The sequence below is a fragment of the Scylla paramamosain genome, chromosome 9 (assembly GCF_035594125.1).
Source record: "Scylla paramamosain isolate STU-SP2022 chromosome 9, ASM3559412v1, whole genome shotgun sequence".
NCBI lineage: Eukaryota > Metazoa > Arthropoda > Malacostraca > Decapoda > Portunidae > Scylla > Scylla paramamosain.
The window spans coordinates 8,381,863-8,407,500 of record NC_087159.1 but is presented as its reverse complement, the minus strand read 5'-3'; the positions used below and the strand labels follow the sequence as shown (position 1 = coordinate 8,407,500).

Here is a 25,638-nt window from a genome sequence, read left to right as displayed (position 1 = left end):
CCTTTTACGTATTCGCATTTTTTGTGATTTTTTGATATATTATTTACCGCACCACAATTTTGTTTTTTATATAAATGTTCTAACCAACCATCTAAGTTACTTTTAACATTTTGCAGTGGAACCATATGAACACGACGTTAAGGTGCTTTAATTTTAGATCAATCAATCAATCAATCCTTAAATGTACAGTGGGTCCTTCAAGGGCAAGATTAAGAGTAGCGCCATGTAAAATCTTTGGCACTACAACCATGAAAATAACAATACTAACAATGGCAAAAACATCAACAAATAATACAATCTCGTTTCGACAGTGTGATGAAATACGCGCGAATTTGCATCACTGGAGCCTGCACACCACCTCTCCCTCTCTCCTGAATGAGGTATGTACATTTGTAGAGCACAATAAACATTGCACAATTTTCCCAAGAAGTTAGGTTAAAAAAAGAAAGTTTTATACAGAAAATGAGTATGAGATATTTTCCAGGTCCTTTGCGGAACTCATGTAAAAATTGTTCGATAGTCCATATATTAATTTACAGCAGACTTACTGACATGCAATATACTACACTTTATGACATCACTGCTTAGAGCTACCGTCCATAGTGACCTTATCTGTTTCCTTATCTACTTCTGTGTGGTGCTCCAACTCGTAAAGAAAGAACAAAAAAAAAAAAAAAAAAAAAATTTAAGGCATGTGAATAAAATATGTAGCAAAAATATCAATTACTAATTCCTTTCTTGTTTTCCAATATTTGTTTAATTTCTGCTTAATAACACAGATACGACAGACGTGCGATGAACTAGCGGAAAGCAAGAGGAAGGTGGCTAACATCCAGGGACTTTTCCATCTGGGACGACATACTATTCTACCTGTGAGTCTTAAGTGTTTTTCTTAAGAGGGAAGGGAGAGGTCTGATATCCAATATGACAATGATCCTTTCCACGAGTTTCTTCACCCGCAATTTTCCTGCTTGACCATCCACATCTGCCATCTCACCTTCTTCCCTAACTGCCTGTGGCCCATGGTTGACTGACGTATCATTCTTTATAGCTCCTGTGATCCTCGGCTACTCTGTGGCTAACTTTTGTCGGATGTTTCAGGTGGCGAGCCTCGTGGCGACCTACTACGTGATCCTGATGCAGTTCAGTATGTCAGATGGCTCTAATGCATTATTATTCTTAACATCTGTGGAAAAAATAACTAAGAACGTGACCCATTTTTAACTTTTCTTTCATTTATTTTTTTGTTTCATTTAGTAAGGTTGAGTTTAGTATAAAAGAGGGAAGTGAGAGAAGTGATGAATGAAAATAAAATAAAAAAGTAACAAAGCAAAAATAACAGTTTTAATAGAAAAAAAAAGATGAAACTGCTTAAAAAGTAAAAGGCTACATCGATCCGTCGTGAAATGCCTGCTGGCAAACACCGGAACCTCGAGAATTAGTTCCATTGTTTTGCTTCACTTTATACCAGTTTTTGAAATTGTTGAATTTAATGTAGAGTGATGGCTTCATAAAGGAAGTGCATAGTCTTGCAGACAAAAGGATCTAAAGATATATGAAGATTTATTCTTATGAATATGTTCAAGATCTTTAGATATTCAGCTAGATTAAAAAGAAAAAAAAATCGCCGACACTAAAAGCTGTATCTCTATTGTCTTCATAGTTAATACTAACATTGTGACCAAGACGTCTAAACATCTTTAGAAGCTGCAATGTATCACCTTCAACTCAATGTTATGCTTTGATTCATCATTTAATGATGCACATATTGCAGGCTTTGTCTTGATGCTGTTAATTGTATGTTGCTGTAAATTGGTGTTCATCTATGAAGTTAGGGATTATCAAATTATTTGTAGAGGAAGTTGTATTATATTTAAGATCTCCATAACGTCAGTGTCTGTTATTCCATTAATAATCCTGTTTTACATAAAGTTTAAATAAAATGATGACATACTACTCACTTGGTTCATGCTTATCTCTATATAACAATAATTTTAACCGAATTTTACCATTTTCCTTCTTTTCCACGGTTTCCCAGGTGATACAAAATTATTACTTAGTGTAACGCCAGCTGGCAGACAGAAGCTCAACAACTTTCTTTCAAGAACAAAATGGTCAACTGCTTTACACAAATCAATAAACATTACCAAATCTCATCTCTTACGTTTAGAGTACTCATCATAATTTCTAACATCCATTCATGACCAAACTGACCAAGTTTACTACTCTGCTGAATGTTGTATTGATAATTAATAAGTTGACAAGGTAGTGAGATGTGAAGGTGGAATTAATATTTCGAAAGTAATGAGTGTCAATAGGATTTCAAATTTTGGTGTAAGTCCAGTTGAACACGAAATCTTCACAAATAAGGCTGGGTATGGACTTGATGGCGACTTGCTTTGGGCCACTGGGTGACTGTGGACTGAGAGTTTAGGAAATGAGGTTAACGTAGGGTATTTTCCAGTCCATCGGGCAGGATTGCTAAGAAAAGGAGGCGTTAATGAGCACAGGGGTGTGGCAAGTTCGGGTGCAAATTATCTATATTAATGGGGAGATCAGTGGGTGAGGTGAATCTATTTAGCTTTCTGTATGTCACTCTGTCTACAACTAGGACTGTTTCAAAAAGGAACTATGAAGACACCTTTGAAAATTATTTGGAATTTTTTTTCAGGAAGAGGTGTCCTCTCTAATAGCTAGGGGAAAAAAAAAAGTGGTAGCAGAATACTTATGAACCACAAATATCATAACAGAAAATTATTGGGTGGGTACCCTGTCCACTATAACGCATATTCCTCGACCGATTTTAAGTAGATTATCAGCAATGAAATTATTAGCAAGGCAAACAGTCATAATGTAATGAGGTTGGGTCCTGATCAATGACTGGCAAATAAACACTTCTTTGCGTGATGAGTTATGATAGCCATGAGGGGGATAGAATCCTTAAGTGACAACAACAACAACAACAACAACAACAACAACAACAACAACAAACAACAACAACAACAACAAACAACAAAAACAACAACAACAACAACAACAACAACAACAACAACAACAACAATAGCAACAGCTTTTTTAGTGTCAGTAAACACTTCACGCAGGGAAGCCACAGAACGCCTGACTTTTGATCTCCCTAAAATTTCTGACTAGGGCAGAGCAAACTTAGCATTGTTCAATGCCTCAGAAACTCAATTCCTCCATCTATCAACTCGACGCGACCTTCCAGACAACTATCACCCCTCTTCATCACTGAATATCATCGGTCCGTCCTTTACTTATAATCTAAACTGGAAACTTCATATCTCATCTCTAGCTAAAACAGTTTCTATGAAGTTAGGCATTCTGGGTCGACTCTGTTTTGTTATCTGTTTTAATTCTACTGTTAATACAACATTGTAGTGTGTCCATAACATATAACGCGACGCCTCCTCCTCTCCTGTATTCCCTATCTTTATAGAACAGTGGATAACTATCTATCTTAACCTCTGGATTGAAGACTTTTCCTGACATATCTAACCAAGTTTCAGTTAAAGCCCAACGGGGAAGAGAGGGTGACAGCATAAGCAGAAGGATTAGAAGTCAGGAAAAGGTCAAGAATGTTAGGCGTATCTCCAAGACGGTCAGGAATACGAGTAGGGTGTTGCACCAATTGCCCTAGGCCGTGGAGGATAGCAAAGTTGAAGGCTTATTCATCAGGATGGTCAGTGAAGGGAGAGGAAAGCCAAAGTTGGTGGTGAACATTGAAGTCTCCAAGAATGGAGATCTCTGCAAAAGGGAAGAGAGTCAGAATGTGCTCCACTTTAGAAGTTAAGTAGTATATATATATATATATATATATATATATATATATATATATATATATATATATATATATATATATATATATATATATATATATATATTTTTTTTTTTTTTTTTTTTTTTTTGACGGAATAGATATCTTCAATCCATGCATGTGTATTCCCCTCTTACAAGTCAATATCTACAGAACTCTTGGTGGACAGGCGATGAACAACATTAACCTCCACCAAAGCCTTCCTCTGAACTACTGCTAAAGGCACGAGATCAATACGAGTAAACAAAGAATCGGAAGTGCATGCTGTGACGCTCATTATCGACCTCTGGCCAGTAGTGACTAGCCAACCGGAGAGGACAAACGTTCCTTTCTCAAGTGTTTAGACTGAATGCCTCGTAAACTCATTAGTACACACTCGTCCAGGCATTTAGCGTGATCTGAAGGGCCGAGGCTAAGACAACTACGTGTATTATGGTGTTTACTTGACATGTACACGAGGCAGAAGGAAATTTTACTCTGAACAGCGAGAAGTCTTCGGCAGACACCCCTGAATACGAGGAGTTCCTTGCATCAGCTCCGTGGAGGTGCACGCCTGACAAGACGCGAGGCACAACACAACAATGAAGGAGACACGGATGTTGTTGTTGATAATGGGGATCATGCGCGTGTTGGGCTTGTTTCCCTACTACTTCTCCCATCAACCTGCAACACCTATCTTCAAGTGGCCTTTATTAGTGTACAGCATAGGCTTGACCGCAGTGGTGTGGAGTCTACTTGTTATCCAGCAGATAAAATACTTGGATATGATATTATCACAATTGCACGGAACGCTTTATACAGTCTACATGCTCATGAATACTAGTATATTAGTCTCTTTGTTCTTCGTTCCGTCCTATTTCCTCCTGCGGAGCCGTAAACTCGCCAGAACCTTGGAGTCCTTGCTGGAGTTTCACAAACACCTTCACCGATTTATAGAAAGCAAACTAGACAAGCGTGCTATTTTCCATCTATCCTTAATGGTATTCTCCTCAATAATCTTTTTAGTTGCACTTTTTAGACCTAATTTGCCTTTTCTTTTGAATGCATGTTCACTCATAGAATCATTCTACGATATGCCGTTGCACTTCGTTGTTCCAGCGTTATATAATGCCTTGTTCAGGGTTCTCTCCCTCATGCTGTCAGCCGCGTTTACTCCTTTGGAGAAACTTTACGGGAACTATATTCACAAATCATCCTCCGAGTACCTTCGGATAAATCTAACACCCGTGAAGGTGATGCCGTCGGACGAGAAACAAGCAACATGTGCACAACCACATCACAGTTACGACAGAGAGACAAGAGTAAAGGAAAACACAAGTACAAAGCAAAAATTTACAAAAGTATATCGCAAAAATTCACTGAATCCCGAGCATACTACCTGGGGAGCCTTGACTTCTCCTTCAACCCAGCTAGAGGCAGACGCCCTTCTCTTTGCACGACAACACCTAATAGTCATAGAACAGCTGGAGGCAACAACCACAAGCCTGCTTGCCCCATTTATCTGCTTGAAGCTGCTGCTGGAGTGTATATCAAATGTCACCTACATGATGTCCATCCTGCCAGAAGGCGCAAAACAGTTTGGTTTGTACCTGATGTACGCAAGTGTCGGAATGCTGCTGACCTACCTCTTGCTGGATGCCCCCGAGGACTACCGAAGGAAGGTAAGAGGCACCACAGCTATTGTAGGTTTGAACTACGAATACTACTGTTGCTAATACTACCAAAACTACTACTGTTACTGGTGCTTCTGCTGTTACTATTCCTATTTCTGCTGCTGCTGCTGTTGCTACTGCAACAACTACTATTACTACTTCTAATGATGATGATGATAATAACAATAATAATGATAATAATGATGGTAATAATAATAATGATAATAATAATAATAATAATAATAATAATAATAATAGTAGTAATAATAATAATAATAATGATAACAATAATAATAACATTTCTGGTACTGCTGCTTGTACTAAAACTAAAAGTGTACCACTACTTTCAGTGCACCGAGATACGCAAAAATCTTCGTCGCTGGAGTCTGCATGTCACCTCTCCCTCTCTCCTAGACGAGGTACACTTGATAGGACTATACGTTAATATTCACTAAGCAGAGGCTTTGTAAATCCTGCGTCCAACGTAAACTAGGGATGGACATTGGCAGTAAAAGTGTTTATGGATGTTGTGGATGAGGACATGAATAAATATTTTCCCTTTCCCACTAATTGGTGTATTATTTTCTCTTTGTACAATTCAGATACGACAGACGCGCGGTGAGCTGGCAGAGAGCAGCATGGCTGTGGCGGACATGCTTGGGCTCTTTCATCTTGGACGCCATTGCATTCTGCCTGTGAGCCGTGTGTGTGTTTGTGCGTGTGTGTGTGTGCGTGTGTGTGTGTGTGTGTGTGTGTGTGTGTGTGTGTGTGTGTGTGTGTGTGTGTGTGTGTGTGTGTGTGTGTGTCTTTCTCCCACGACACTCCATCTCCACCTTGACTCTAGGTTCGCTCTTCCCCACACCTTCCCCTCTGACCGTTGCTCTGTTGGGTGTTTCAGGTGGCGAGTCTCATGGTAACATACTTCGTCATCCTTCTCCAGCTCCGCATCTCCGAGGGCTCCACGGCACAGCTCAATTCCGTTTCTACAGTTCTCGAAGACATCATTGCAAACGCTACTACACATTGAGCGGAAAACATAGTTGAGGAGAGGAAGAAGAAATAGTTAAAAAAATAGAGAAGGGACAGGATGGAAATCACATACACGAAAGATGAAAACAAAACGAAATGGAAGTGATGCAGTAGAAAGGAAACAACAACAACAACAACAACAACAACAACAACAACAACAACAACAATAATAATAATAATAACATGAATGATAAGTAGAAGAAGAAAAAGAAGGAAAGAAGAAGAAGAAGAAGAAGAAGAAGAAGAAAAAAAAGGGTGAAAATGAAGAAGAACGATGGCGATGATAGTGATGATGTTAATAATAATAATAATAATAATAATAATAATAATAATAATAATAATAATAATAATAATAATAATAATAATAATAATAGTAATAATAATAATAATAATAATAATAATAATAATAATAATAATAATAATAACAATCCTAACAATATTTTATCTATTTACCTACAGGCAGAATTGCTCGTCGTTGCCAAGGTAAAATTTATCACAGAAAATCGTACCACATGCTGAAGTATCGGTACGTTGGTGGGATTCAGCTCCTAGCTGATCATTTACATCTCTTCCAGTCATCAAAAGTCCAAGCTGACAATAAATGTTTGGCACCACCGTCAAAAATGAGTTACGTTATACCTGGCGCCACCATCAAGAAATGGGTTACGTTGACAGATCTGCTTGAATAATCTAACGGTTTTTGGGTTGGAAGTAGTTAAGACATAGCCTGTGTTACTCCCCGGATCAAGGGAGACCCTCCTACCAAGTTTCATCACAAAGTTTTTTTAAATTTTTTTTCGTGAAAAGCTGACACACCCATACACAGACAGACAGGCAGACAGACAGTGTGTTTTATTATATAAGTTATATTAGGCTAGCACTCCCACACGTGGTGTGCCAAGCAAGGCACCACACACTACCTACGCTCTTAGCCCCGTCGTTCCCAGATGGAAGGGCACAGTCTCGTGGCCCACCGTGCTACTCTAGGATCCCAGACTCAGCGCAGCTGGCCACACATCAAAAGCATACACTGTTCCCCACTCCGCATCTAATCTATCCTGAGACCACAGCACATGCAGGGTACTTCCCCCAGAGTGCCCTGCACTCTAACTATTTGCCAATATGTCACGTCACGTGCACTCATGCTCTTTTCCAGGGGTCGACGAGACCACGTCATTTTCATGCACTCACCACTGTCTCCCTCCATTCACCTCTATCACGCACAATTGCATTTGTTTGCTGCGCAGTCATTCCTGTCTCATTCAGAGCTCTCTTCACACGGTTCACCCACTCTAGGCGTGGCCTTCCTCTTAACCCTTCACCGCTCACATCTGACCTTTGCTAGTTTACCGTTCTTCATTCTCTCAGCATGCCCAGACTATCTTAACACACTGATTTGCCAGTCTGACCAACTCTCTCAAAACAGGAATTCTTTTTTTTATCTCCTCATTTCTTATTTTATCCCTCAATGAAACTCCACGCATACTCCTCAAACACTTCGTTTTTATTGCGTACAACATTTAACCGCTTCTTCTCCCATACTACCCATGTTCCATGTTTTAGCGCCACTGAGCATAACTATTCTCTCATATAACCCTCTCTTTACACTCATACTCAATCCACCAAGTACTTTAAACAACAACAACAACAACAACAACAACAACAACAACAACAACAACAACAACAATAATAATAATAATAATGTTGATGCTTATTCCTAGGCCTTCTGGAGGTAGACGTTATCACAACGTTAATATTTGAAATAATAAGATATATTTAACACTTATTTTTGTAAACCAAGAAACACATGGATAAGCAAAAAAATATGTTATCAATATTAACTTTTCACGTTTGGAAACCCAGGAACCGAGGGGTAAACAAATCACTCACTTATTGCATTACCAGTTAACAGGTGAACCAGCCCCACAAGAGTCCCATGGTTTCCCATCACATTGTAATAGTTTCTCTTTCTGCTTTTAAATTTCTAATAAAATAATGAATTTGTACGGCAGCATTTCTTTACCATAGAAATTCCAGTACATATTTAGCCTAAGAAAGCGTCTAGTAGATACTTACACCTAATAACGCGGAGATACGTGTGGATGACGTAAGTTGGTGTGGCGGTTAAACCGTATTCATTTAGCTCAGTGGATAAAAAAAATAATTAGGATTATAGCTAATTAATTGTTTAAAAAATCCTTTTTTCTTTACCGAGGATTCCCGTCCTCAGTCTTTACAGGTGGCTGTAATCGCTGTCATTATTTCCAGATAAATGACAAATTGAAATTTTATTTTTATATCAGATTTTCCTTATATTTTCAGCAACTTCATGTTATAGATTATATAGTTCAGCCTTAACCATTTTTCTTCTTTTTTTTTTCTTCCACAATACCATGCGCAATTTAAACAGGGTAATGGCAATTAGTGTATATTTTTTTTTTACAATTAAAGAAAAATGAAATTAAATTGCCGGTGGAGATAAATGGAATGTACGACCTGGCCGCAGATGTGAAGAAACTGTAAACTGTAAACAAGTAAACAAGTAACCAGGAGCCAACATTTATATACATTTGTTGATTTACCTCTATATGATTGCCTTGTAGCTTGTCTCCATTCAATGTAAAGGAAAAAGAGGTCCAGTGTTTAATGTGGAACGGTTTGTATGCTGTGCATAAAGAAAAATGGTCGGTTTTAAGTGTATATTTAAATTAAATCATAAACAGGAGTAACGAGAAGTAGGTGCCGTGCATAGGAGGATGACCAACATGTGAGCTGCCCGCCTGTACTCATCTATTATATGTTTGATTTCATTTGGGTTCTCAGTAAGGACGCAGTTCTGCTCCAAACACTCGCACCTGTATCGGAACTAATTTATTTTTCTTTGTACTTTTTTTTTTTTTAGAGAGACAGAGAAAGGGTTACACACACACCCACCCACCCACCCATCCACCCACACACACCTCCCTGTCGATATTCCTGCCGGTGTGGAGGCCCTGTGGGTGAGAGTCATGACCCCCTCCCATCCCAGCAACACGGCCTCCATCATAGTTTGCGTCGTGTACCACCCCCCACGAGCCGCCACAGCACAGTTACTCACCGCTCACATCATCAACACTGCTGATGCCCTGAGGGTGAGGTATCCTGCTGCCAAGCTGGTCATCTGTGGGGACTTTAACAGATTAGATATCAACGATATCCTACACCAGCTACACCTCACCCAGGTCATGGACTTCCCCACCCACCAGCAAGCCATCCTCGACCTTATACTCACAGACCTGGGCCAGCAGTACTCGCCACCCAAGCCGCTGCCTCCCATGGGATGGAGCACCCACCTCTCCATACTGTGGACACCCACACCCACCACCTCGAGCCCCCGGTCAGCTGTCACCAGGACCCACCGCCCCATGCCTGACTCAGCCATGAGGGAGTTTGGGCAGTGGGTGACACAACACCCGTGGACCGAGGTGCTGGATGAGGAGGACGTCCACTTAAAATGGCAAAATTACATCGCCACCACCACAGAAGCCTTCCACCGCTACTTCCCAGCCAAGAGCGTCACAACGCACCCGTCTGATGCTCCCTGGATGACGCCCCGCATTAAAAGACTCATGCGTCAGCGGACCTGGGCGTTCCACTCCTGCCCGGTCCTATACAGGAAACTAAAAAACAGAGTAATCAGGGAGATTAAGAATGCAAAGGCAAGCTATTACCCAGACAAGATACACCACCTCAAGCTGACCAACAACAGACAGTGGTACGCTAAGATCAAAGCTTTGTGTGGCTTACAAAAGCACATTTCATCTCTTCCTTGCACCTCACACCTTCCTGCTAATTTCGCGGCTCAGGAGATGAACGATCACTTTGCTGCTATCTGTCAAACCTTTCCTCCCCTCCACACCACTCCGCTTCCTGCCTATCTTCCCGCTCCCTCCCCTCCACACACTGTCCAGGCGATGGATGTTTTTAAGAGAATACTTAAATTTAAACCAAGATCCACCACACCCACTGACCTTCCTATAAAAATTTACAAGGAATTTGCTGTAGAGCTAGCAACACCGCTTTGCTCCATAATAAACGCCTCACTCTCCCAACACTCTTGCCCCGCGGACTGGAAGACATCTTACGTCACTCCCATCCCCAAAACTTCCAGTCCACAGTCACTCAATGACCTCAGGCCAGTCTCTATCACTCCCATCCCTAGCCTTATTTGTGAAGATTTTGTATATGACTGGGTATACACCAAAATTTGTAACACCGTGGATATCAGACAATTCGGAAATATTAAAGCCACCTCCACCTCACATTACCTGACCAGCTTCCTTGAATTCATCCACAGCCACCTGGACAAGCGAAACACCTCTCTAGCAGTTGCTTTTGTGGACTTCAAAAAAGCCTTTGATCTTGTTGATCACACTGTTGTCATCAGCAAGGCAGTAAGTCTGGGTCTCCCTCCTAATCTGATAGCGTGGCTAGCCGACTTCCTCACAGGGAGACGTCAGGCCGTTCGCTATCAGGGCTCTGTCTCTAATTTCCAACAGCTGACATGTGGGGTCCCCCAGGGGACCAAGATGGGTCCTCTATGCTTCCTCCTCCTCATCAACGACGCCCTCACTGACACCCCCCATCGCTGGAAGTATGTGGACGACTGCACCGTGGGCGTCCCAGTTTCCACCAAGAACCCGGACTATTCGCCACTGCAAGCAATTCTGGAGCGACTGCAGACGTGGACGGAGGAGAGCAGGATGACCATCAACCACAGCAAAACTGTGGTGATGCATTTCTGTACCTCCTCTGTACCAGTGCCCCCTCCCCGGCTCACAGTGGGCCCTCACCCCCTCCAGGTGGTCCAATGTGCCAAGCTTCTTGGAGTCACGGTGGACGACCAGCTGACCTGGAAGCAGCATGTCGCCAGCACCGTGAGATCAGCTACCTACAGGCTGTACATGCTGCGCAGACTCAGGTCGCTGGGGACGCCGACAGATGAGTTAAGGGGGGTGTACCTTACCTTCATCCTCCCCAAACTCATGTACGCCTCCCCAGCGTGGTCCTCCTCCCTCACACACACTCAACAGCTACAGCTAGAGAGTGTGCAGAAAAGGGCGTGCAGGGTCATCCTTGGCCCTGCATACACCACCTACGAAGAAGCCCTGACCACCCTGAGTCTGTCCACAATATCCACCAGGCACCGAGAGGCTCTGGAGAAGTTTGGGAGGGGACTACTGCATCATTCACGTCTCAGAAACATGCTGCCGCCTGACGCGCCTCGCCCGGTCCGTGCCACCAGACACCACAACAAAATAACGCCCCTGAAGGCGCCGCGCACGGACCGGTACAGACTCAGTGCGATTCCCACCATGGTGCGAGCCATCAATCATTAGTATTTCCCTCCTAGATTAGACTTACCTTTAGGATTAATGATAAGTTTTTCCCCACCCTCTATGTACATTTTCAGTTTGTTAACTGCCTAAATAATAAACCATTTATTATCATTATTATTATTATTATACACACACACACACACACACACACACACACACACACACACACACACACACACACACACACACACACACACACACACACACACTTTTTCCTTCATCGCACTCCCATCCTTTTCAGTGTTTCAGTTCCTCTTCCCCTCTGGAGAGTCTCAGCCACCAGACTGAAGCACCGATAATCCAGTTTTAGGTCAAGGGTCCCAGGAATACTCGTCACAAAATCGTTTAAAATCCGGACTTGCCTTGTATGATGTGAAACTCTAGTCGCAGGGAAACCCTACTGAAATAATCCTAGGAATATATGTGGCATTACGTGAATGAAAGGAAAACATGGTTATTTTGTGCTGTAAAATTAAATTATAGTTATTTTTTCCTTTGTAGCATCAGGGTGTCGTAACAATTCAGCAAAGTAAAGCTTTTAAATACCGGGAATTTCTATATTTCATCTGTCAGCATCAGTGGACAAATAGATTCGAAGAGAAACATCGAATACGTAATAATTACTAGAATAATGTAGTGAGGATTGTAAGATTTCCATGGCGGCATTCGAAGTCTACGCTATAATTCCCTATCAGTCTATTTTTCGTTATATTCTCGCGGAAATAAAGAAGTGTGGGCCCGTAACCCTCTCACTTCCAGCCTCCTTCTCATCCTTTCCAGGGTCAACTTAGCCTTCTAAGATGGACCTCCTTCCCAGCCTGCTCAGTAAAATAATATCATGTCTTGAGCTGTTCGCTTCCCCAGAGTGCTCTCAGGCCTTGTATGGGTGTGAGGTCAGGCACTCTATTTGGGTTGCTGGCTCACTGATGGCTTCTCTCTCTCTCTCTCTCTCTCTCTCTCTCTCTCTCTCTCTCTCTCTCTCTCTCTCTCTCGTTACTGTTTTCCGTACAGAGTTGCGTTAATGTTACACACGTTTTATGCAACACTGCCAGGGTTTGTGTTGGCTCAGCAGGAAGTCAGCCACTAACAATAGGAGCAAAGGCCAACGTCGTAAACACATAATACACACACATGTAAACAAATGTAACACACACACACACACACACACACACACACACACACACACACACACACACACACACACACACACACACACACACACACACACACACACACACACACACACACACACACAGGGGAGTGTCCAGCCTGGGGTGCAGCATCACTCATCCCAGAACAACAAACACTACCTTAAGACACCCCTACTACATCCCCATCTGCCGTATGGAGTATAGAATCATTCATCACACAACTCACCATTCTACCTTCCGTCACCACCTACACCTCTGTCGGTCCAGCCAGGGGTGCAGCATCACTCAGGCCACAGCCCCCACACTACATTCCGACACCCGCCATACACCTCCATCTATTCAACCTGGGGTGGAGCAATACTCAGCCTAAAAACACACCACACTACCTTGCGACACCACGCCTACACCTTCATGTGTACAGCCAGGGGTGCAGCATCACCCATCCCACAATCCCCATACCAAGGAAAGGAGACAATCAAAGGATAGTCCACTGAAACGTCACTGATGACGTCACAACCTTCTCAGACGTCACTGATACGCCTGTTACACATGGAACAGTGAAAGAAAGTCGAAAAGACTTATTTTGGGTGATACTCGCTGAAAATCATGCTGGATCCGCTTGCATTGTGTCAGCAATACTTGCAGTATCAGCAAGCAAAACCTGCAGTATCTAATTGCCTGTGAGCCGTGGTTGACAGACGTCTCACTCTTTATAGCTCCTTGGGTACTCTCTGACTAACTTCCGTCGGATGTTTCAGGTGGCGGCCTCGTGGTAACCTACTACGTGGTGCTGCTGCAGTTCAGTATGTCAGATGGTTCTGATGCATTATCTGCATGATGCATCCTCCACATTTGTGGAAAACATGGCTAAGAACATGACACATTCTTAACTTTTCTTTATTTCTTTTATTTATTTTATTTAATACGATTGAGTTTAGTATAAAAGAGGGAAACGAGGGAAGCGATTGATAAAAATAAAGAAAAATGACAACAAAAATAACAGTTTTACTAGAAAAAATAGGAAGAAACTCCTTAAAAAGTAAAAGGCTACATCGATCCGTCGTGAAATGGCTGCTGGCAAACACCGGAGCCTCGAGAATTAGCTTTGTTGTTTTGCTTCACCTCACGCTAGTTTAGATAGATATACAGCTAGATATCCAGATAGATATCCAGCTATACCATTTTCATCTGTTCCATGGTTACCCAGGTGATGCAAAAATTAGTACTTAGTGTAACGCCAGCTGGCGGACAGAAGCTTAACAACTTTCTTTCGAGAACAAAATGGTCAACTGCTTTACACAAATCAATAAACATTGCCAAATCTCATCTCTTACGTTTAGAGTACTCATCATAATTTCTAACATCCATTCATGACCAAACTGACCAAGTTTACTACTCTGCTGAATGTTGTATTAATAATTAATAAGTTGACAAGGTAGTGAGATGTAAAGGTGGAATTAATATTTCGAAAGTAATGAGTGTCAATAGGATTTCAAATTTTGGTGTAGGTCCAGTTGAACACGAAATCTTCACAAATAAGGCTGGGTATGGACTTGATGGCGACTTGCTTTGGGCCACTGGGTGACTGTTTAGGAAATGAGTTTAATGTAGGGTATTTTCCAGTCCATCGGGCAGGAGTGTTGAGAAAGGGAGGAGTTAATGATGGAGCACAGGGGTGTGGCAAGTTCAAGAGCAAATTATCTATATTGATGGGGAGATCAGTGGGTGAGGTGGATCTATTTAGCCTTCTGTATGTCACTGTCTACAACTAGGACTGTTTCAAAAGGAACTACGAAGACACCTCTGAAAATGATTTGGCCTTTTTTTTCGGGAACAGATGTTCTCTTTAATAGCTAGGGAAAAAATGTGATAGCAGAATACTCATCAACATTACCACAAATATCATAACAAAAAATTATTGGTGGTAGATCAATTTTAAGTAGATTATCAGGAATGAAATTGTTAGCAAGGCAAACAGTCATGATGTAATGAGGGTGGGTCCTGATCGATGACTGACAAATAAACACTTCTTTGTGTGATAGTTTATGATAGCTATGAGGGGGCGTAGAACCCTCAAGTGACACCACCACCACCATCACCACCACCACCACCAGCAACAACAACAATATACTACACAATCGCTGAGGTGTCCTCGGATGGATGGATGTACAGTGGCGGAGTGGTCAGCGCATGGCCGTGAGCTCCAGATCCCTAATAACCCGAAACAAGTATTTGTCTGCGATCGTTGAGTAACTGAAGATCACCTACGTGCTACCATTAAATACTGAGCCTACCGGCCAATCACTCAAGCCTTCAGGAAGAAACCTCACTGACCGTGATAAGCTCTAGACATAATAAAAAAAAAAAAAAAAAAATTGAGAAATTGAGATAAATGGAGAAAGTGAGGAAGAGTTCTTTTTTTTGCAATGGAAGGAAGCTGATGATAATGATGATAATGACAACGGCAAAAACGACGACGATGATGATGATGATGATGATGATGATGATGATAAGGAGGAGGAGGAGGAGGAGGTGGAGGTAGGGAGAGGAGGGAGAGGAGGGAGGAGGAGGAGGAGGAGGAGGAGGAGGAGGAGGAGGAGGAGGAGGAGGAGGAGGAGGAGGAGGAGGAGGAGTAGGAGGAGAAGGAGGGAGCGGGAGGAGGGGAGGAGGAGGAGGGGGAGGAGGAGTTACATAGTATTACATAAAAAAAAAAGGCCACAACAGACCTTGCGGCCCTCACGAGGTGACCTGACCTAGGACTACTAAGGTGATAGCAGAAGAAAAGGACAGGAAAGCAGAAGGCTCTCTCCCCACTTTCCACTCCCTCTGGCATAAGCCATACAGGAAGGAAAAGGTCGGGAAGGAATACCTTACTGGGTTAGAGAAGAAAGAACGAAGGAAACTTTTATAGGAAAGAAATAAAATAGATGAAATGAGGTGCCCCCATTTCCTGAAAGGCAAGGAAGTTAATCACTAATAAACAAACGCTGTTAGCCGCGGATTGCAGACAAAATATTTATCAAGACGGCGTTTAAAAGTCTCTACGGTGTTGCAGTCTATCACGTTGCAGTCTGTCGAGGAAGCCCATTCCATAGATTTACTACTCGGTGGAAAAAGAAAAGAAAAAAAAGAAGAAAAGAAAAGAAAAGAAGGATTAGGAGGAGGAGAAGAGGAAGAGAAGGAATAGGAAGGGGAAAAGAAGGATTATACAAAGGAATACAAAGGAAAGCCAAACAGCAACAGACCTTTTGGTCCTTGCAAGGCTGTTTGGTAACTACTTCTAACTAGCTACAGGGAAGAGAGACAGGACAGCATAACAGAAGGCTCCTCCCCACCCACCACTCTCTCCAGCTTGCGCTGGCATGGAAATAGTTGGGAAAAGTACCATGCAGTATGGAAAAACTGACATGGAATTTTCATAAGAAAGGATGAAAGGAAGTTCTACTATTCACCCTACGGTGAACTCTATACGCCTATCTGAAAGTTAATACAATTTATATTAAAACTGGTGTCTGTGAAATAAGAGTTTATTAGTGAATTTAGTCATTATTCGGACAAGAAGAGAGCTTGTTGGGGATTTGCTTTTAAATATTTGTCTATTTTATTTTTGAATGATTTAATAGTATTGCTGTTCACAATTTCTGCAGGAAGTTTATTCCATATATTTACTATACGATTAAAGAAAAAATGTTTGGCCTCGTAGGATTTAAAACGTTTGGCTATCCATTATTTCTTGTTAGGTTAGAATGATCAATGGCAAAATACTTATTTGCATCAATGTTACTATATCCTTTGAAAATTTTAAACACTTCAATTAGGTCTCCTCTTATCCTACGCCTTCATCAATATCATTAATGTACATTATAAAGAGTACAGGTCCTAATACAGAGCCTTGAGGAACGCCGCTATTTACCTTTTGTCACTCTGATTCTTTTCCATTTATCACTACACGCTGTTTTCTGTCAGAGAGCCAGTCTCTCAACCATTTCAGGGTGTTTCCGGCAATGCCGTGAGCTTTTACTTTACTGTTGAGACTCTTATGGGGAACAGTGTCGAAAGCTTTCTGGAAATCAAGGTAGATAATATCAACAGCTTTTATCTCGTCATACAAGTTAAATACTTCATAAAAGAAGTCTAGCAAGTTTGTTAAGCAGGACCGCTTGGTTCTGAAACCCTGCTGCGAATCCTTTATGATTTTATTTTCTTCTAAATATTTAACAATTTTATCTCTGATTATTGTTTCCATCAGCTTGCACACTACTGTAATTGCCCTGTAATTGGCTGGTAGAGATTTATTTCCTTTTTTAAAGATTGGCGTGACATTTGCTAGTTTCCATTCGTGGGGAACTTTACCCGTTACTAAAGTTTTATTGAACAAAATTGTAAGCGGTTTCACGAGCTGTAAGCGGTTTCACGAGATTATGAGGAGGAGAGGAGGAGTAGGATGGTGATAATGATGATGATCCCCTATCGCTAAAAGAACGACGTCAATAAACAGAGCATTAGAAAATGCATATAATGACGCTCATTATCGACCGCTGGCCAGTAGTGACTAGCCAACCGGAGAGGACGAACGTGACTTTCTCAAGTGTCTAGACTGAATGCCTCTTAAACTCATTAGTACACACTCGTCCAGGCATCCAGCGTGATCTGAAAGACCGAGAACAACTACGTGTATTATGGTGTTTACTTGATATGTACACGAAGCAGAAGGAAATTTCCCTTTGAACAGCGAGAAGTCTTCGGCAGACACGCCTGAATACGAGGAGTTCCTTGCATCAGCTCCGTGGAGGTGCGCGCCTGACAAGACGCGAGGCACAACACAACCATGAAGGAGACACGGATGTTGTTGTTCATAATGGAGATCATGCGCGTGTTGGGCTTGTTTCCCTACTACTTCTCCCATCAGCATGCAACACCTACCTTCAGGTGGCATCTCCTGATGTTCAGCCTCAGTATAATTACTTCGTTGTGGGCCTTCGTCATTATAACGCAAATAATATACTTGCCCATATTAGCGTCACACTTGCACGGAACACTCCATGCCGTTTATGTGTTTACGAATTTTAGTCTTTTATTTTTTATCTTCTTCGCCCCGCCTTACTTCCTCCTGTGCAGTCGTAAACTTGCCAGGGCCTTGGCCTCAATGTTAGAATTTCACAATAAACCACTTTGTCGCTTCATAGAAAGCAAGCTAGACAAACAAATTGTTTTCCTTCTGTTCCTCATTTTGTTATTATCGGTAACATTATTAATCAATTCAGTATCACCCAGTAAGCCTTTTCTCGTAAATGTTAGTTCCTTCATTGCAGTTCTTTATGATTTACCATCGCGCTTCGTGGCTCCAATGCTCTACAACGCCGTACTCAGGCTTCTATCCCTCATGCTGGCCGCCTCTTTCACTCCTTTGAAAAACCTTTACGAGAAGCAAATTAGTAAATCCTCCTTTGAGGGGGTTCAGGTAAATCCAGTCCCAGTGGAGGTAGTGCCTTGTTTTGAGAATAGAATAACGGGCGAACAGCCACGTTACATACATAGCCACGACAGAGAGACAAGAGTAAAGAGAAACATAAGTAAAGAACAAAAATTCAAAAAAGTATATTGTAAAAATTCACTGAATTCTGAGTATAGTACCTGGGGAACCTTGACTTCTCCCTCAACCCAGCAAGAGGCAGACGCCCTTCTCTTTGCACGACGCAGCCTCACAGTCATAGAACAGCTGGAGGCAACAACCACAAGCCTGCTTGCTCCGGTCATCTGCATACAAATGTTGTTAGAGTGTATATTAAATGTCAGCTTCATGATGTCCATCCTGCCGGAAGACCCAAGACTGCTCATAATACATTTGATTTTCTTGGTTCTCGGGGAGCTGCGGATCTACCTCTTGCTGGACGCCCCGGAATACTACAGAAGGGAGGTAAGAACCCCATCACAAGTGGATTGGGCTTCTCAAGGAAACAGAATAATTGTTTCATGAGACAAAAGTTGTATAAAATGTTGCTTAAATATTGTGTTCGATACTGTATTGATAATTTAATCTAGATGTTATGTGTACAGACTAAATTAATCTGACCAGATGTTTTCTTCCTATCTGTTTTCATTCTACACTATCGAACATTTATTACAATGTTTCTTCTTTTTCTTCAAAAAAAAAAAAGAAATATATATATATATATATATATATATATATATATATATATATATATATATATATATATATATATATATATATATATATATATATATATATATAAAAAACCACAATCCCCACCACCATCCCAGCCACCACCACACCATTATTAAGGGAAGAATATATGTCTGTTAGAATCAGTGCAGAGGACAATGATTGAAAGGGTACAGGCCATGAGGTATTCTTCACGAAACGAGACTATTAAATTTACATTCGTTGGAGAGACGTAGGTTAAGAGGAGACCTGACAGAAGTCTTTAAGTCATATAGAGGTTACGACAAGGGGGGGGGGTAAGCAAAATTCTCAGGATCAGTAATCAGGATAGAACAAGAAATAGCGGGTTCAAGCTTGAAAAATTCAGGGTCAAGAAAGAAATACGAAGGAATTGGTTCTCACACAGAGTGGTAGATGAATGGAACTGACTCAGTAATCAGATTGTTAGTGCTGCTAAGTCATTAGGGAGCTTTAAAAGATTATACAGATTTATGCAGCAGCAGCAGCAGCAGCTACTACTACTACTACTACTACTACTACTACTACTACTACTACTACTACTGCAAACTACTACTGTTTTCTAGTACTACCACCACTACCACCACTACTGCTACTACTACTGCTGTTACTACTACAACCACTACTGTTCCTGCTGCTGCTGTTGCTGATGATGATGATGCAGCTGCTGCTATTACTACTGCTACTATTACTACTGATGCTCCCGCTGCTGCTGCTGCTGCTACTACTACTACTACTACTACTACTACTACTACTACTACCACTACTACCTACTACTACTACTACTACTACCACTACTATCTACTACTACTACTACTACTACTACTACTACTATTACTACCGTTATTACTACTACTACTACTACAACAACTACTACTACTACTACTACTACTAGTACATCTGCTACTGTTGCTTGTACTGCAGCTAAAAATGTACTGCTACTTTCAGTGTACCGTGATACGCAAGAATCTTCGTCGCTGGAGTCTGCATGTCACCTCTCCCTCTCTCCAAGACGAGGTACTCTTGATAGGACTATACGTTAATATTCACTTAACGGAGGCGTTTATTGTTGTTTATGGACGTTTGTGGATAAGGACAAGAATAACCATTTTCCTTTTACCATTCATTGGTGTATTATTTCCTCCTTCATGTACAATTCAGGTACGAGAGACGCGAGGTGAGCTGGCAGAGAGCAGCATGGCTGTGGCGGACATGTTTGGACTCTTTCACCTTGGACGCCATTGCATTCTGCCTGTGAGTCGTGTGTGTGTGTGTGTGTGTGTGTGTGTGTGTGTGTGTGTGTGTGTGTGTGTGTGTGTGTGTGTGTGTGTGTGTGTGTGTGTGTGTGTGTGTGTGTGTGTGTGTGTGTGTGTGTGTGTGTGTGTGTGTGTGTGTGTGTGTATGCGTGAGTGTGTGGGTTGGTGTGTGTGTGTGTGTGTGTGTGTGTGTGTGTGTGTGTGTGTGTGTGTATGTGTGTGTGTCCTTCTCCCACGACACTCCATATCCACCCTGACTCTAAGTCCGCTCTTCCCCACACCTTCCCCTCTGACCGTTGCTCTGTTGGGTGTTTCAGGTGGCGAGTCTCATGGTGACATACTTCGTCATCCTTCTCCAGCTCCGCATCTCCGAGGGCTCCACGGCACAGCTCAATTCCCTTTCTACAGTTTTCGAAGACATCATTGCAAACACTACTACACATTGAGCGGAAAGCATAGTTGAGGAGAGGACAAGAAATAGTTAAAAAATAGAGAAGGGACTGGATAGAAATCAAAAGCATGAAAGATGAAACCAAAACGAAATAGAAATGAAGCAATAGAAAGGAAACAACAACAACAACAGCAACAGCAACAGCAACAGCAACAACAACAACAACAACAACAACAACAACAACAACAATAATAATAACATGAATAACAAGTAGAAGAAGAAAAAGAAGGAAAGAAGAAGAAGACGAAGAAGAAGAAGAAGAAGAAGAAGAAGAAGAAGAAGAAGAAGAAGAAGAAAAAAGGGCGAAAATGAAGAAGAACGATGACAATGATAGTGATGATGTTGATAATAATAATAATAATAATAATAATAATAATAATAATAATAATAAAAATAACAACAATCCTAACAATATTCTATCTATTTACCTACAGGCAGAATTGCTCGTCGTTGCCAAGGTAAAATTTATCACAGAAAATCGTACCACATGCTGAAGTATCGGTACGTTGGTGGGATTCAGCTCCTAGCTGATCATTTACATCTCTTCCAGTCATCAAAAGTCCAAGCTGACAATAAATGTTTGGCACCACCGTCAAAAATGAGTTACGTTATACCTGGCGCCACCATCAAGAAATGGGTTACGTTGACAGATCTGCTTGAATAATCTAACGGTTTTTAGGTTGGAAGTAGTTAAGACATAGCCTGTGTTACTCCCCGGATCAAGGGAGACCCTCCTACCAAGTTTCATCACAAAGTTTTTTTAAATTTTTTTTCGTGAAAAGCTGACACACCCATACACAGACAGACAGGCAGACAGACAGTGTGTTTTATTATATAAGTTATATCAGGCTAGCACTCCCACACGTGGTGTGCCAAGCAAGGCACCACACACTACCTACGCTCTTAGCCCCGTCGTTCCCAGATGGAAAGGCACAGTCTCGTGGCCCACCGTGCTACTCTAGGATCCCAGACTCAGCGCAGCTGGCCACACATCAAAAGCATACACTGTTCCCCACTCCGCATCTAATCTATCCTGAGACCACAGCACATGCAGGGTACTTCCCCCAGAGTGCCCTGCACTCTAACTATTTGCCAATATGTCACGTCACGTGCACTCATGCTCTTTTCCAGGGGTCGACGAGACCACGTCATTTTCATGCACTCACCACTGTCTCCCTCCATTCACCTCTATCACGCACAATTGCATTTGTTTGCTGCGCAGTCATTCCTGTCTCATTCAGAGCTCTCTTCACACGGTTCACCCACTCTAGGCGTGGCCTTCCTCTTAACCCTTCACCGCTCACATCTGACCTTTGCTAGTTTACCGTTCTTCATTCTCTCAGCATGCCCAGACTATCTTAACACACTGATTTGCCAGTCTGACCAACTCTCTCAAAACACGAATTCTTTTTTTTATCTCTTCATTTCTTATTTTATCCCTCAATGAAACTCCACGCATACTCCTCAAACACTTCGTTTTTATTGCGTACAACATTTAACCGCTTCTTCTCCCATACTACCCATGTTCCATGTTTTAGCGCCACTGAGCATAACTATTCTCTCATATAACCCTCTCTTTACACTCATACTCAATCCACCAAGTACTTTAAACAACAACAACAACAACAACAACAACAATAATAATAATGTTGATGCTTATTCCTAGGCCTTCTGGAGGTAGACGTTATCACAACATTAATATTTGAAATAATAAGATATATTTAACACTTATTTTTGTAAACCAAGAAACACATGGATAAGCAAAAAAATATGTTATCAATATTAACTTTTCACGTTTGGAAACCCAGGAACCGAGGCGTAAACAAATCACTCACTTATTGCATTACCAGTTAACAGGTGAACCAGCCCCACAAGAGTCCCATGGTTTCCCATCACATTGTAATAGTTTCTCTTTCTGCTTTTAAATTTCTAATAAAATAATGAATTTGTACGGCAGCATTTCTTTACCATAGAAATTCCAGTACATATTTAGCCTAAGAAAGCGTCTAGTAGATACTTACACCTAATAACGCGGAGATACGTGTGGATGACGTAAGTTGGTGTGGCGGTTAAACCGTATTCATTTAGCTCAGTGGATAAAAACATAATTAGGATTATAGCTAATTAATTGTTTAAAAAATCCTTTTTTCTTTACCGAGGATTCCCGTCCCGCCTCAGTCTTTACAGGTGGTTGTAATCGCTGTCATTATTTACCTGAATGAAAAGTTTTGTGTCAATTACGCTCGGGGAAGGAAATTTTTTTTTTTCTCTCTCTCTCTCTGTCTCTCTCTCTCTCTCTGTGTGTGTGTGTGTGTGTGTGTGTGTGTGTGTGTGTGTGTGTGTGTGTGTGCGCGCGCGCACTGTGCTATTTCGGCAGTTCTAGATAAAAGGAGCAACAGAATCTGAAATAAAATCCTTACTCCTAAGCCTCACCCTAAACTATATAGAACTTGGAACAAGCCACGCTTATGTGACGTAACATGACCTAACTTAACCTTACATAAATTGTGTACTAGTTGCGGTTTGTTTTTGTTCTTTTAAGTTTCCAACCACGATATTGCTATTTCGTATTTGTCTTATTTCCAGTTGTGCGGCACTTTTATGTGTAACGCCAGTCACTCCTAAATTGTGCACGTTCTTATCAAAAAAATTTCTCTTTATTTGCAGGTAGTAAAATAAATAAAGTATCCGTATTCCTTTCAACGTGGAGCAGGGTCAGAGGTTGTACTGCCTGACTTATTGTATTTTTGCAGGCCTTACCATACGTCAGGTGTCCATCGTACGTTCCTACTTTTCCGTTCCTTATTCTGCTTGCTTTTATGTTATCCAAAGGGACACTTAGATTCAGCAATCTTTTAAAGGTAGATTGAAGTGAAAAGTGTTGCGTTGGAAGAAAAGGTGTTTATCTGGAGGGATTGGAAGGAAGAGGTTTCGTTTCTTGCGTAATAAAAATAATTTGAGCAGGTAAGAAAGATACATACCAGATTGGAAAGACAAGACAAGGCTTAAACAGATTATGTTATCTTTTAGAGAGAGAGAGAGAGAGAGAGAGAGAGAGAGAGAGAGAGAGAGAGAGAGCAAAGCTGTCATACGTTAGAAAACATTCCTAAGGTAGTTCATAAGGAAAGAAATTCGGAAATTAAAAAAAAGAGAAGAGAATCATTCTATTGAATTAAAAATGGATGTTCCTTCCTTATTACGTCCGGAAAGGGTAGAGAGGAAGGAAGTTAGATGGCAAAGGTCACAGAAAATGGTGCAAGAATGAAGACGTGTGTGTGTGTGTGTGTGTGTGTGTGTGTGTGTTTGAAGACCACTATATATTCTTTTTTCCAACCAGCTAAGTCTCTATCGATTTAAATTGAGTCTATAAACCTTGATAAGTGTCTTGGAAATAATTTATTTTTCTTTTCACTTTTTTTTTTTTTAGAGAGAGAGAGAAAGAGTTCCACACACACACACACACACACACACACACACACACACACACACACACACACACACACACACACACACACATACACACACACACACACACATTCCACAGCAGTAGAGCGTCCTTAGAATTACCGAGTGTCACTTGTCGAATAAAAAGATAAATTAGTTTACCTACGAACGTTGAGCCACACACATTTTCTTCTTTTCACAGACCTACGCACAAAGGCATTCTATTTTGTTATCATTACGCACCTCGTTTTATCGTCTTGGATTTTTGTAGCAGTCTTGCATTGAAATCTTAACGCCAAGGAGGGAGAACTTTTGGTCAGATGACACTTTCCCTAAAAAAAAAAAAAAAAAAAAAAAGTAATAGTGGGTCAAAGAATTCCGAATGTCACTCTAAATTTGAAGTTGAAAATTCCTAACATTAAATTTCCTAATAAATGACAAGTTGAAATTTTATTTTTATATCAGATTTTCCTTACATTTTCAGCAACTTCATGTTATAGATTATATAGTTCAGTCTTAACTATTTTTCTTCTTTGTTTTCTTTCGACAATACCATGCGCAATTTAAATAGGGTAATGGCCATTAGTGTATATTTTTTTTTACACTTAAAGAAAAATTAAAGTAAATTGTCGGTGGAGATAAATGGAGTGTACGACCTGGCCGCAGATGTGAAGAAACTGCAAGTAAACAAGAGCCAACATATATATACATTTGTTGATTTACCTCTATATGATTGCCTTGTAGCTTGTCTCCATTCAATGTAAAGGAAAGAGAGGTCCAGTGTTTAATGTGGAACGGTTTGTATGCTGTGCATAAAGAAAATAGTCGGTTTTAAGTGTATATTTAAATTAAATCATAAACAGGAGTAACGAGAAGTAGGTGCCGTGCATGGGAGGATGACCAACATGTGAGCTGCCCGCCTGTACTCATCTATTATATGTTTGATTTCATTTGGGTTCTCAGTAAGGACGCAGTTCTGCTCCAAACACTCGCACCTGTATCGGAACTAATTTATTTTTCTTTGTACTTTTTTTTTTTTTTTAGAGAGAGAGAAAGGGTAACACACACACACACACACACACACACTTTTTCCTTCATCGCACTCCCATCCTTTTCAGTGTTTCAGTTCCTCTTCCCCTCTGGAGAGTCTCAGCCACCAGACTGAAGCACCGATAATCCAGTTTTAGGTCGAGGGTCCCAGGAATACTCGTCACAAAATTGTTTAAAATCCGGACTTGCC

The 25,638-nt window shown here is 41.2% G+C and overlaps 1 protein-coding gene and 1 long non-coding RNA gene across 2 annotated transcripts in view; both read left to right on the top strand.

Moving 5' to 3' along the window:
- LOC135103528 (uncharacterized) overlaps nt 1–1,960 on the top strand; it is a 2,097-nt gene extending 137 nt beyond the window's left edge. The window contains exons 1-3 of the long non-coding RNA XR_010270102.1: nt 1–380; nt 780–872; nt 1,102–1,960. The exon at nt 1–380 is cut by the window's left edge and continues 137 nt beyond it. This is a non-coding gene — a long non-coding RNA (uncharacterized LOC135103528). The remainder of the gene's footprint in view (nt 381–779; nt 873–1,101) is intronic.
- The window catches only part of LOC135103904 (probable serine/threonine-protein kinase dyrk1), a 20,028-nt gene extending 11,791 nt beyond the window's left edge, over nt 1–8,237 (top strand). Inside the window, 5 exon segments of the mRNA XM_064010832.1 lie at nt 2,950–3,087; nt 5,655–5,792; nt 6,635–6,710; nt 6,804–6,954; nt 8,154–8,237. Coding sequence (XP_063866902.1) covers nt 2,950–3,087; nt 5,655–5,792; nt 6,635–6,710; nt 6,804–6,954; nt 8,154–8,237 — 587 coding nt within the window.
- The last annotated feature ends 17,401 nt before the right edge of the window (nt 8,238–25,638 follow it).